Raw genomic sequence first — 13,221 nt, 5'->3', positions numbered from 1 at the left:
TGCCGTAATTAATCCCCTCACTATTTAGTACTGTCTTTGTTACATGTATTTTAACATCATGTTGACTGGTCTTAGGTTTGGTGGTGGGTAGATGGTGTATGTTTGTATTCCTGTATCTTTCAAGCTCTGTGTAGATCTATTTCAGTTTAAAACTTAAATGAAATAAACTCAACCGAGCAGGTAGTGTGGAGAAGACAAAATACCTTTGCAGTGTTTCACTTAAACATAATGGCTAGTGTTTGTCTCAGTCTTGAGACCAGCCAGCTTAGCCATTTTGTTTCTTTACAATATGTATTCAAAAACTCCAACCTTTGTGAATCGTATTATTTTACATTGTTACAGTCAGAGTCCAAGCTTTATAATGGAACAGAAAAGGATCTTGTCTCACCTGGGAGTAAACTCACAAAAAAGGAGTCCCTTAAGGTATATTAATTGATATTAAGAACTTGTATTCATAATTGTGCATGAATGTTTTGTTTTTCAAATTAAAAATGAATTTCAGAAGGTTTAGTTCCAACAACATTTTGGTAAAACATTCTCTTAAAATACTCAGCCCCTACAGTTTGCCTGAGTCCCAGAATACCCCTTGCAGCATCAGTATGACAATCATACCTAGAACCTCACTGAGGTGAGATACTTAGGTTTGTTTTATTTTCTGTGCCCTAGAAATTGGATTAAGATCACTTCTATATATTTTAATTAGAATTTATAATCAACAGAAAGACAAAATCTTAATTTCATCAATCTATCTTGACTCAAACCCAGTTCCTTGAGGTGAAGAGATGTTAATGACTGAGTGTCAAATTTCACCTTCAAAGACAAGGTAGTAAATCACTTGCAGGGATCAGTGCAATAAAGCACAAGGACAATTTGTCATTCAAGTCCCTTGACTGAAATGTTAATTTTAAACTTTTACACCTCTATTGCACCTTGTCTTGTATATGAAGTATTGAACAAGCAAAAGCGCAATTTCTGTTCATTTTAATAACATAACTGCAGTAAACCAGCACTAACTTAAATTAAAATTTAAAATTTTGCTGAAACATTTAGGACTTGCCTGGTTGCAGGAGACCTTGATTTATGCTAATTTTATTAGTTTTATTGCAGTTCTTTAATAAATAAATTATAATTACAGGTTCAGAAGAAAAATTACAGGGAAGAGAAGAAAAGAGCCACAAAAGAGTTGCTGAGCAGTATTACTGATCCCTCTGTAATAGTGATGGCAGATTGGCTAAAGGTGAGTTGTGACAGGGGGTGTTGTATTACAAACTCTTGCTTTGCTGCTCAAGGTATGTGGAGATTGATGTCCAATTACATTTCACAAATTTAATTCCACTATTAAACACAATATTAATGTAAACTGATAATCATGTCAAAGATGTTGTGAGATCTTCATTTTATCCTGTTTATACTATTTTTGTATTTCAAAACTTCATTGTAAATAAAAATAAGGAAATGAGTATAATTGGTCGTGTGGTAGTACAGAACTTGTTTATTGTTGAAAAAAAGATTGTTGAATGTTTTCATCTTGTCCTCATCAGGACAATTGCAAGAATACCACAGTGTCCAGCATTAGATATGATTCTGTGACTGGACAACATTTGCTAAATAATCATCAGTGTGCTAAACGTTACGCTGACAACCAATTTAAGATTGTGAGTCGAGCTCGCAATTTGGTGCATTTGTATGTACTGGAAACTACATATGTTAATGCACACAGCCTTGTTATTTGCAAGCAGATAGAACAGGTACATGCATTGTGCCTGTTTCATCTAAACAAAATAAGCGACAGCCATTCGCTGGTTCATTCCTTAGGACAATACTTTGAACAATCAGAGTCAAGCTGCCTGGCTTTAATTTTCAACCAATATTTGGCAGTCGACTGTCAATCAACATTTACTGGTACATTTTCCATGGCAATGCTTCTACCAATCAGAGTCCACTTGCCAATCAATCAGAGCACTCTTCTCATATAGATATTGGCATTCTTGTGATTATCCTGATGAGTACAAGATGAAAATGTCTTTTTTCAGCAGTATTCAAGGTGACTAGTACTCATCTAAATATAACGCAGTAAAAATACCATCAACAATGGAGACTATTTTGAAAATATGTATTCACCATACATGTTCTCTTTCCAAAGATGGAGTTCCTTCAACCTGAGCAACTTGAATTGAAAGTTGTGAATCCTTGGCCTGGATCAACCTGCCTTAAGTTCCTGACCAAAGCCCAGATCATATTGTTTCTCTTTTGTCCTTGTACATTGCTCCATTGGTTAGTTTTGGGTTCCTCATTATACGCAGAACAAAATATTCAGAAATATCGTTGCAGATCAACTTTCCTATGACTTTTCCAAAAGAATAGAACACACAACCACACACAGGATCTGGAAGAGAAATCTTTCTCCATTTTCTCCAACTCATTCTGCTTAATCTGCTTTAAACAGAGGGGAAAATATTTAAAATCTTTCTTGAGTAAACTGAAGGCAAACAGGGTCTGCTTATCTTGGTCCTCTCTTATCCCAGCAGATTGTTAGTGCCGATGTCTGCTGCTCAGTATGATATCCTCCTTTCGTGACAATATGAGGGGGCAACATTGGAACCTTTTGAAAACTGTAATAGTTACGCAGGGTTGCTGACTCTCTTTGTAGCTGTCATCTACCTTCAATTCATCTGCAGAGGGTGTTTCCTATGTACCAGAAATGACAAAGTGGTTCAACCTTGCTTGCCTGAGATCCAAGACAAAAGTGCAGCAAGTCCTCATCAGAAAGTTGCTCTGTACAGATGATGCCACACTGGGGTGCCACAATGGTCCAGTGGAATACTAGTGACTAGTATTCCAGAGACCCAAGTTAATGCTCTGGGGAACCATGGCAGCTCGTAAAATTTGAATTTAATTAATGAATCAAATAAATCTGGAATGAAAGCTAGTCTCAGTAAGAGTGATCATTAAACTATCTTTGATTGTTATAAAACCCATCAGATTCACTAATTTCCTTTAGGGAAGGAAATCTGCTTTCCTTACCTGGTCTGGTGTCTACATGTGACTCCAGATCCATGGCAATGTAGCTGACTCTTAAATGTCCTCAAATGGCAATCAGGGATGGGCAACAAATGCTGGGCCAATGACACACAGATCACATGAAAGAATAAAAAGACTAGCATTCCATATCGAGGAATATCTTCAGCAAATGGACAGAACATCTCACATCTGTGAACATAAGAACTAGGAGCAGGAGTAAGCCATCTGGCCTCTCAAGCCTGTTCCGCCATTCAATAAGATCATGGCTGATCTTTTTGTGGAAATCATAGAAATCATAGAAACCCTGCAGTACAGAAAGAGGCCATTCGGCCCATCGAGTCTGCACCGACCACAATCCCACCCAGGCCCTACCTCCATATCCCTACATATTTTACCCACTAATCCCTCTAACCTACGCATCTCAGGACACTAAGGGGCAATTTTAGCATGGCCAATCAACCTAACCCGCACATCTTTGGACTGTGGGAGGAAACCGGAGCACCCGGAGGAAACCCACGCAGACACGAGGAGAATGTGCAAACTCCACACAGGCAGTGACCCAAGCCGGGAATCGAACCCAGGTCCCTGGAGCTGTGAAGCAGCAGTGCTAACCACTGTGCTACCGTGCCGCTCTAGTGGACTCAGCTCCACTTACCCGCCCGCTCACCATAACCCTTCATTCCTTTACTGTTCAAAAATTTATCTATCCTTGCCTTAAAAACATTCAATGAGGTAGCCTCAGCTGCTTCACTGGGCAGGGAATTCCACAGATTCACAACCCTTTGTGTGAAGAAGTTCCTCCTCGACTCGGTCTTAAATCTGCTTCCCCTTATTTTGAGGCCATGCCCCCTAGTTCTAGTTTCACCCGCCAGTGGAAGCAACTTCCCTGCGTCTATCTTATCTATTCCCTTCATAATCTTATATGCTTCTATAAGATCTCCCCTCATTCTTCTGAATTCCAATGAGTATAGCCCCAGTCTACGCAGTCTCTCCTCATAAGCCAACCCTCTCAACTCCGGAATCAACCTAGTGAATCTCCTCTGCACCCCCTCCAGTGCCAGTATATCCTTTCTCAAGTAAGGAGACCAAAACTGTACACAGTACTCCAGGTGTGGCCTCACCAGCACCTTATACAGCTGCAACATAGCCTCGCTGTTTTTAAACTCATCCTTCTAACAATAAAGGACAAAATTCCATTTGCCTTCTTAATTACCTGCTGCACCTGCAAACCAACTCCTTGAGATTCCTGCACAAGAACATCCAGGTCCCTCTGCACCATTTAAATAATAGTCCATTTTGCTGTTATTCCTTCCAAAATGGATGACCTCACATTTACCAACATTTTACTCCATCTGCCAGACCCTCGCCCGCTCACTTCGATTATCTATATCCCTTTGCAGACTTTCAGCATCCTCTGCACACATTGCTCTGCCACCCATCTTAGTGTCATCTGTGAATTTTGACACACTACACTTGGTTCCCCAACTCTAAATCATCTATGTAAATCGTGACCAATTGCGGTCCCAACACTGATCCCTGAGGCACACCACTAGTCACTGATCGCCAACCAGAAAAACACTCATTTACCCCCCTCTCTGCTTTCTGTTAGTTAACCAATCCTCTATCCATGTTAATATATTACCCGTAACACCGTGCACCTTTATCTTATGTAGCAGTCTTTGGTGCGGCACCTTCTGGAAATCCAGATACACCACATCCACAGATTCCCCATTGTCCACTGCACATGTAATGTTCTCACAGAATACCACCAAATTAGTCAAACATGACCTTCCCTTCATGAACCCATGCTGCGTCTTACCAATGGGACAATTTATATCCAGATGTCTCGCTATTTCTTCCTTGAAGATAGATTCAAGCATTTTCCCTATTACAGAAGTTAAGCTAACCGGCCTATAGTTACCTGCCTTTTGTCTACCTCCTTTTTTAAACAGTGGTGTCACATTTGCTGTTTTCCAATCTGCAGGAACCACCCAGAGTCCAGTGAAGAGTTTTGTTTGACCGTTAACATCAGCAAGACAAATGTCATAGTCCAGAATGTTGCCATACTGCCATCAGGATTGGAAATGTAATGTAGGAGATTGCTCATTGCTGTACTTGTACTTGTGCAGTCACAGCAATTTTCATTGGCAGCATTCGCTGTTTCCATTCACTTTTATTCACAGATCAGCCATGATTTCATTAAATGACAGAACAGGATCGCGGAGTTGAACTATCTACTATTGTTACCATTTCTCCCGTTTTCTCTCTCACCTTTCCAATTTCTCTTTCACTTGTTCTTTTTCTCTATCTTTTTCTAATGTGCACCAATTTGATTGGAGTTTGGGGAAAGATAGAGAAGTGAAACTTAACTGGGTGAATGCTCTACCTTCCAGATTCCACATCTAGGGCTGGACCAAGGAAAATCAGGCAGGTGACAACTCACAAAAATGTACCAGCCAGTGGTCTTTGCTACCAAAATCTGTGTTTATTCATCGTCCTGTGCTGCTCTCCAATCATGTGAGGATTGATTATTATGTGAAAAGAAAAAATAAATGGGTTGAGCTTTTTGTCTGCAGTGTGGTCACATAACCACCACTGGAACCGTTTTTATTATCCCCTGCAGGACAGTTGGCAATCCCTCCTGATGTTGTTGGATAATGGATAAAAAATCCTGAAAAAGGCCATTGAAGAATTAAGTGCACTTAAGTTTGATTAGTTTATGCAGTTTGATCTTTCTCTGAATGTTAAAGTAGAGAACCCCACAGATTTCAAGTATTTGTCCAACAGCTAAACCGGAAGGTTGCTTTGCAATTGTTGAATTTGCAGCACTGCAAAATCACAAACACTTTTAAACAATCCATTTTCAGCACTTGTTTACAAAAAGAACAATGTTGGGTACATTAGCATTGTGATAATGTTACTGGACAAGTTCCAGAGGCCTGAACTAATCCTTGGAGGCAGGAGTTAAATCCCAGCACGACAGCTGGGGGAGTTTAAATTCAATTAATAAATCTGAAACGAAAAAGCTAGTCTCAATAATGGTGACCATTAAAACCCATCTGGTTCACTAATCTCTTTTAGTGGAGGAAATCTGCAATCCCAGTTTGCACATAACTCCAGACCCGGACATAGACTGGGATTCCTTTAGTGCTGGGGGCTTGGACGGGGCAGGTGATGAGCGTTGTCGTGGACATGCCAAATTTTCTTAGCTTCCTGAGAAAGTAGAGGCGTTGGTGGCCTTTCTTAACTATAGCATTGATGTGGCTATATTCTCGCTGTTGAGGTTTATATTCTGTACCTATAAATGCATGTTATGTTAACAGCCCTTTGTAAAAAACACATACATTATCAGACTTAACAGATTATGAACATTTCATTTGGTATTGGGAACTTTTTATAAAAATATTAGTTACATTTGGGAGATAATTAAGTCATTTTTTGGCAATGAGGTGGAGATGCCGGTGTTGGACTGGGGTGGGCACAGTAAGAAGTCTCACAACACCAGGTTAAAAGTCACATCGATGCCATAGTCAAGCCTGTTAGACTTTAACCTAATGATGGGAGACTTCTAACTTCTTGGTATCATCACAAAACAATTATGATATGGGTGTTTAATTGTGTGCGATTGATAAAACATTTGGAAGGTAGGTGGTGGCCCCAAGTGACATCTAATTCATGAAAATACTATGGATGCTGGAGAGCTGGAAGTGCTGGAGGCATTCAGCAGGTCTGGCGATGTCTGTACAGAGAGAAACAGGGTTTATAAGTGCCCCACTGCAAGTGAGAACGGAGAATTTGGTATTCTAACCAAAACTCCTTACACTCTTAGCGGCATGGGAGAATCCCAGCCATCGACAAGGTCGGAGGTTTTCGGCAAACGTTTACAGTCTGTGTATTTTTTAAAAAGGGCTATATATATAAGATGCATTTAAAGGTACAAAATTTAAATTTCAGTATCAAGAATGACAATTCTCTCTATTAAAAGTTTTCTTTACCCCTCTCATGAAAGATTGAGTATTATTCCAGACATCTAATTCATGCTGCATTCTCAGAAATTCCATTTGAATATAAATGTTTGTTGCACATGTATTTTCTGTTGGTAAGTATTCTGGTGTTTGTTTTGTATATTTTATGACCATTCTCATCCCATGCCCAGCTGGATGTGACAGATATCGCTTGTGAAATGGACGAGGTAACTCGAGCAACATTGTGAATTATTTTTAATTTGGAAGAAACTCACTTTATGTTTATCAAGTCTCTTTGCTAACTTTGATCTGCCATCTGTACAGGGTATTTGTATGTTTTCAAATTCAGGGCAAATTATTGCAATTTTCTTTTAAATCCATGAAAATTGGTGTTTGTTTTTGTGATGTCACGACAATCCAAATGATTTCTACATTCACTCAGACTTCTCTGGAGAAATGTGATTTTTTTTAAAAAATCTGATTTCTTTGGTTAAACAACAATGTTTTGTATTTGTTAGATTCGTGGAACTTTAAAAAGTTGGACAAAGCTGTGGTGTGTATTGAAACCTGGAGTATTGTTGATCTACAAAACCCCCAAGAATGGCCAGTGGGTAGGAACAGTGCTTCTGAATGCGTGTGAACTCATCGAGCGGCCATCAAAGAAGGATGGCTTCTGTTTTAAAGTCTTCCACCCCTTGGAGCAGTCCATTTGGGCTGTAAAGGTTTGTGCAGCTTGCTTCTATAGGAATACTGGATGCTGGTCTTGATGTGCAAGATGCTTTTGGAATTGAACTCAGCACGGCGGAATTTGGTCTTGAGACTTTACTGCTTTTCATTTGTGTAAATGATGTCACTCAGAAAATGAACTGCTAATATAGGTTTAAGATTTTTTTCCTACATAAATTAATTATTGGATTTTCTTTTGTGCTGCCTACAGTATTTTAGCTTGGTTTTAATATTTTACAAAAACTCTTTGAACCTAGGATTTTTATCACAAATCTTGACTTGCGTCACGGACAGGAGGGGGAATTAAGTTAAACTGTCCTGATCTCCACTCTCTCCCTGCCTGTAAATGGAAAGGTGTTTTTTTAATTCTGATTTCCCCCTTTATAAATGATGGGGTATTTTCCCCAACCCTTAAATTTGTAATGTTCCAATCCTCTGTGAATAAACTACACAGCAGAATAAAAGGGTTGATTTAATTTTGCATGTACATCGGAGAGCTTTTGCAAAGTCCATTCTTTTCATTCACGCAATAAACGGGGAAAAAGGAAGAGGGTTCCGGACCATAAGAAAATACAATTTACATCTGTCCAAAGTCCAGAATCTGAAGTGAACTGAAATGGTTCTTTCAAGATGAAGGGGGCTGATTGTAGAGTGGTCTTTCCACAGTGAAGCTTCACAATGGGTGGCAGCCCATGGAAGGAGATAGTCTGGGAGACACAAGTTTCAATATTCCAACAGTTGGCAGGTTTGATGAGGTTCAGAGTTCTTTCTGCTGGATGGTAGACAACACAGGCTGTTGTCTGGAGTTCTGTTCACATTGGAGGCCAAACAGTAACTGCCTGAGTTCAGTTCCACTGGACAATATTACAGTGTAGCTTGGAGGAAGTCTTGTGATGTTAGATAAAGCATGGCTAGAATCTGGAGGTGTTTAATTGGAGCCATGATTCCTTTTGTTCTCGGAAATACTGATTTTTGGGTTGTTGAAACCTTTGTGTGAGAACGGTTGATGCTGAGGCAATTAACACTATTATGGGAGGTTAGGATCTGTGAAGGGTGCCTTTGTTCAAAGTTGGCTGGAGCAGGCCCTTCGTCCATAGGGCGAGTGTGTTGGCTGGGTTGGAATAAGAACACAAGAAATAGTAGCAGGAGTAGGCCATCTAGCCCCCTCGAGCCTGCCCCGCCATTCAATAAGATCATGGCTGATTTGAAGTGGATCAGTTCCACTTACCCGCCTGATCCCTATAACCCCTAATTCCCTTACCGATCAGGAATCCATCTATCCGTGATTTAAACATATTCAACGAGGTAGCCTCCACCACTTCAGTGGGCAGAGAATTCCGGAGATTCACCACCCTCTGAAAGAAGAAGTTCCTCCCCAACTCTGTCTTAAACTGACCCCCCTTTATTTTGAGGCTGTGCCCTCTAGTTCTAGCTTCCCTTCTAAGTGGAAAGAATCTCTCCACCTATCCAGCCCCTTCATTATCTTATAGGTCTCTATAAGATCCCCCCTCAGCCTTCTAAATTCCAACGAATACAAACCCAATCTGCTCAGTCTCTCCTCATAATCAACACCCCTCATCTCTGGTATCAACCTGGTGAACCTTCTCTGCACTCCCTCCAAGGCCAATATATCCTTCCGCAAATAAGGGGACCAATACTGCGCACAGTATTCCAGCTGCGGCCTCACCAATGCCCTGTACAGATGCAGCAAGACATCTCTGCTTTTATATTCTATCCCCCTTGCGATATAGGCCAACATCCCATTTGCCTTCTTGATCACCTGTTGCACCTGCAGACTGGGTTTTTGCGTCTCATGCACAAGAACCCCCAGGTCCCTCTGCACAGCAGCATGTTGTAATTTCCTTCCATTTAGATAATCCAATTTGCTATTATTTCTTCCAAAGTGAATAACCTCGCATTTGTTAACGTTATACTCCCATCTGCCAGATCCTCGCCCACTCACTCAGCCTGTCCAAATCTCTCTGCAGACCTTCTACGCCCTCCACACGATTCACTTTTCCACTTATCTTTGTGTCATCTGCAAACTTTGTTACCCTACACTCAGTCCCCTCCTCCAGATCGTCTATATAAATGGTAAATAGTTGAGGCCCCAGTACCGATCCCTGCGGCAAGCCACTAGTTACCATCTGCCAACCAGAAAAGCACCCATTTATTCCAACTCTCTGCTTCCTGTCGGATAGCCAATCCCCAATCCACGCTAACACCCTACCCCCAACTCCATGTGACCCAATCTTCTTCAGCAACCTTTTGCGAGGCACCTTATCAAACGCCTTTTGGAAATCCAAAAACACCGCATCCACCGGTTCCCCTTCGTCAACCGCACTCGTCACATCTTCATAAAAATATTTATCTTCATAAAATATCTTCATTTTTATCTTCATAAAAATGTTTATGCTAGGCCAGGAGGGTTACATTCCAGATGTTTGATGTGTTAGCCTTTGTTAACTTTGAAACTTCTGGGTGCCAGCATATAACCAGAAATGTTAGGGAACCAAGGGTATCATGAGAGGGTGGAGTTGAAGGAAATCGGTGCTCGTAAAACAACGGTACTGGGGAAATTAATGTGGTTAAGTGCTGAACATCACTGGGGCCTGATAATCTCCATCCCAGAGTATTACAGGAAGAGGCCTGAGAAATATTGCATGCATTGGTGGTCATCTGGCAAAATTTTATAGACTACGTAGCATTTCCTACAGATTGAAGGGTGGCAGATGTAATCCCACTGTTTAAGAAGAGAGGAAGAATTACAGACCAGTTAGCCTGACGTCAATAGTGGGGCAGATGCGAGAGTATATTATAAAAGACACAATGACAGAATATTTGGAAAGCATTAACAGGATTGGACAAAGCAAGGATGGGTTTGTGAAAGGCAAATCATGCTTAACAAATCTACTGGAGGTTTTTGAGGATGTAGCTGGTAGAGTAGATAAGGGAGAACCAGTGGATGTGGTGTATCAGAAGGCTTTTGATAAGGGTCCTCATAAGAGGTTAGTGGACAGAATTAAAGTACATGTGATGAGCATAATGTATTAGCATGGATTGCGAATTGGTTGACAGACAGGAAACAGAGAGTGGAAATAAATGGGTCTTTTTCCAAGTGGCAGGCAGTGATTTATGGGGTACTGCAGGGATCAGTGCTTGGGGTCCTGCTGTTCACAAAATATATAAATGGCTTGCATGAGGGGAACCAAATGTAACATTTCCAAGTTTGCTGATGACTCAAAACTGGGCAGAATTGTGAGTTTTGAGGAGATGCAACGAGACTTCAAGGTGATTTAGACAAGGTGAGTGAGTGGGAAAACATGTGGCAGATACAGTGCAACGCGACTAACCATGAAGTTATACACTTGGTGTGAAAAACAGAAAGGAAGAGTATTATTTAAATGGTGGTATTTTGGGAAGTGTGGATGTACAAAAGGATTTGTGTGTCCTTGTACACCAGTCAATGAAAGTGGAGGGGCAGGTGCAGCAAGCAGTTAGGAAGGCAAATGGTATGTTGGCCTTCATTGCAAGAAGATTTGTTCAGAAGTAGAGATATCTTACTGCAGTTATACAAGGCTTTGGTGAGACCATACCTGGAGTATTGCATGCAGTTTTGGTCTCCCTACTAAGAAAGATATAAAATAATATAATATAATGGGGGGGGGGGCAGTCTCAGGATATGAGTGAGACCATTTAGGACTGAGGTGAGGAAAACTATCTTCATTCAAAGGGCAGTGAACCTGTGGCATTCTCCATCACACAAGGCTGCAGAGGCCAAGTCACTGAATGAATTCAAGAAAGGGATTTTATTTTCATTTTAATAGCATCAAAGGGTGTGGCGAGAATGCGAGAATATAGCATTGAGATCGAGGATCAGCCGTGATCATATTGAATGGCAGAGCAGGCTCGAAGGGCCAAATGGCCGACTGCTGTTCCTAGTTTCTATGTTTCACGGTTTCTGTGACCAGCTAGAAACACCTTGTCAGCTCAGCAATTGTCCATTTTAAAAAGCACAAACAAATTATTACATAAAGTAGTTGTATCTGTATATTTTCTTTCATGTCTTGAGCGTGACACTTGGCATAAGCAAGTTGGTGCCTTGCTCTTCAGCATTTGTAGTGGATTCAGGGCTCCATGACCAACCTGTTGTGTAAGGCTTTTAATTGACACATACAGAAACTAGCCCTAATATACAAAAGTTAAATTACTGAAATTTAGCCATCATTTTGTTATTGTAATTTATACTACCACCATTACCACCCCAACCTTGGAACAGTGAAAGCAACTATAGTACCTCCTTCATTGTCCAGTCAAGAACCACCAATTCAGCAACAGACAAGAATTGTTTTTGGACCTATCTATGTGCAATTATCTATAACTCAGTATTCCACTACATTTGCCCACCAAGCTATTTGGGAAATCATTTTCTTTTTATTAATAACCAGCAATTGTTCTGCACATCACGGTGGTTATGCAGTTAATCAATCCCTGTGTTCTGGCTCATTGTGCTGTAACATTTTAATATATCGTACGATGACCAAGTTCTGAGCTTTACATGACACCAGCCAATAGGCATCACTGTTCATTTAAATTAAACAGTTCAAAAAATTATACATAGAAACACAGGCCATTTGGCGTTGCTAGTCTGTGTTTACTCTCCACACAAGCATATGATTCAAATCACACTTACCCACCCATTCCCATATCCCTTTATCCCCCTTTCCTCTGTGTGTTCAAGCTCATCTTGAATGTGGACCTAGTTTCTGCCTCAACCAACCACTAATTCTAGAAGTGAATTGTCCTTACTCTCAATTCTGTGTGAGGGAGTTTCTCCTGGCACCTTCTAAGTACTTCACAATTCACAGCTCCAGGGACCTGGGTTCGATTCCCGGCTTGGGTCACTGTCTGTGTGGAGTTTGCACATTCTCCTCGTGTCTGCGTGGGTTTCCTCCGGGTGCTCCAGTTTCCTCCCACAGTCCAAAGATGTGCGGGTTAGGTTGATTGGCCATGCTAAATTGCCCCTTAGTATCCTGAGATGCGTAGGTTAGAGGGATTAGTGAGTAAGATATGTAGGGATATGGACGTAGGGCCTGGGTGGGATTGTGGTCGGTGCAGACTCGATGGGCCGAATGGCCTCTTTCTGTACTGTAGGGATTCTATGAATTCTATGAACCTTGTATCTATAGCTCCTCAGGCTGGACCTCTTAACTGCAGAGAATAATCTGCATCTGTCGTCCTTGTTCTATCCTTTCCTAATTTTAAACACCCGCTTATTTTTCCTGTAATCTGCATTGTTCCAATGACAAAAGTCCTAATTTTTTACATGATATAAATTTCTTCATTTTAAGGAGATAATATTCAAAACATAACGTGTTTGCACTGAATGTAATTTTGTTTTGAAGGGTCCTAAAGGTGAAACTGTTGGGTCCATAACTCAGCCACTACCCAGTAGCTACCTGATATTTCGAGCTGCTTCGGAATCTGATGGTAAGAATTTAGTATAAAA

The 13,221-nt window shown here is 40.8% G+C and overlaps 1 protein-coding gene across 3 annotated transcripts in view; it reads left to right on the top strand.

The window, feature by feature from the left end:
* Nucleotides 1–13,221, top strand: part of osbpl8 (oxysterol binding protein-like 8) — a 314,521-nt gene that overhangs the window by 178,156 nt on the left and 123,144 nt on the right. For all 3 annotated transcript variants that reach the window (XM_078219490.1, XM_078219489.1, XM_078219491.1), the window contains 4 exons: nucleotides 343–423; nucleotides 1,136–1,237; nucleotides 7,505–7,708; nucleotides 13,118–13,202. In XM_078219490.1, the coding sequence (XP_078075616.1) occupies nucleotides 343–423; nucleotides 1,136–1,237; nucleotides 7,505–7,708; nucleotides 13,118–13,202 (472 nt within the window). The remainder of the gene's footprint in view (nucleotides 1–342; nucleotides 424–1,135; nucleotides 1,238–7,504; nucleotides 7,709–13,117; nucleotides 13,203–13,221) is intronic.

The sequence above is a fragment of the Mustelus asterias genome, chromosome 9 (assembly GCF_964213995.1).
Source record: "Mustelus asterias chromosome 9, sMusAst1.hap1.1, whole genome shotgun sequence".
Lineage (NCBI taxonomy): Eukaryota > Metazoa > Chordata > Chondrichthyes > Carcharhiniformes > Triakidae > Mustelus > Mustelus asterias.
Note: the sequence above shows the minus strand (reverse complement) of the source record. Positions and strands in the feature narration are given on the sequence as shown.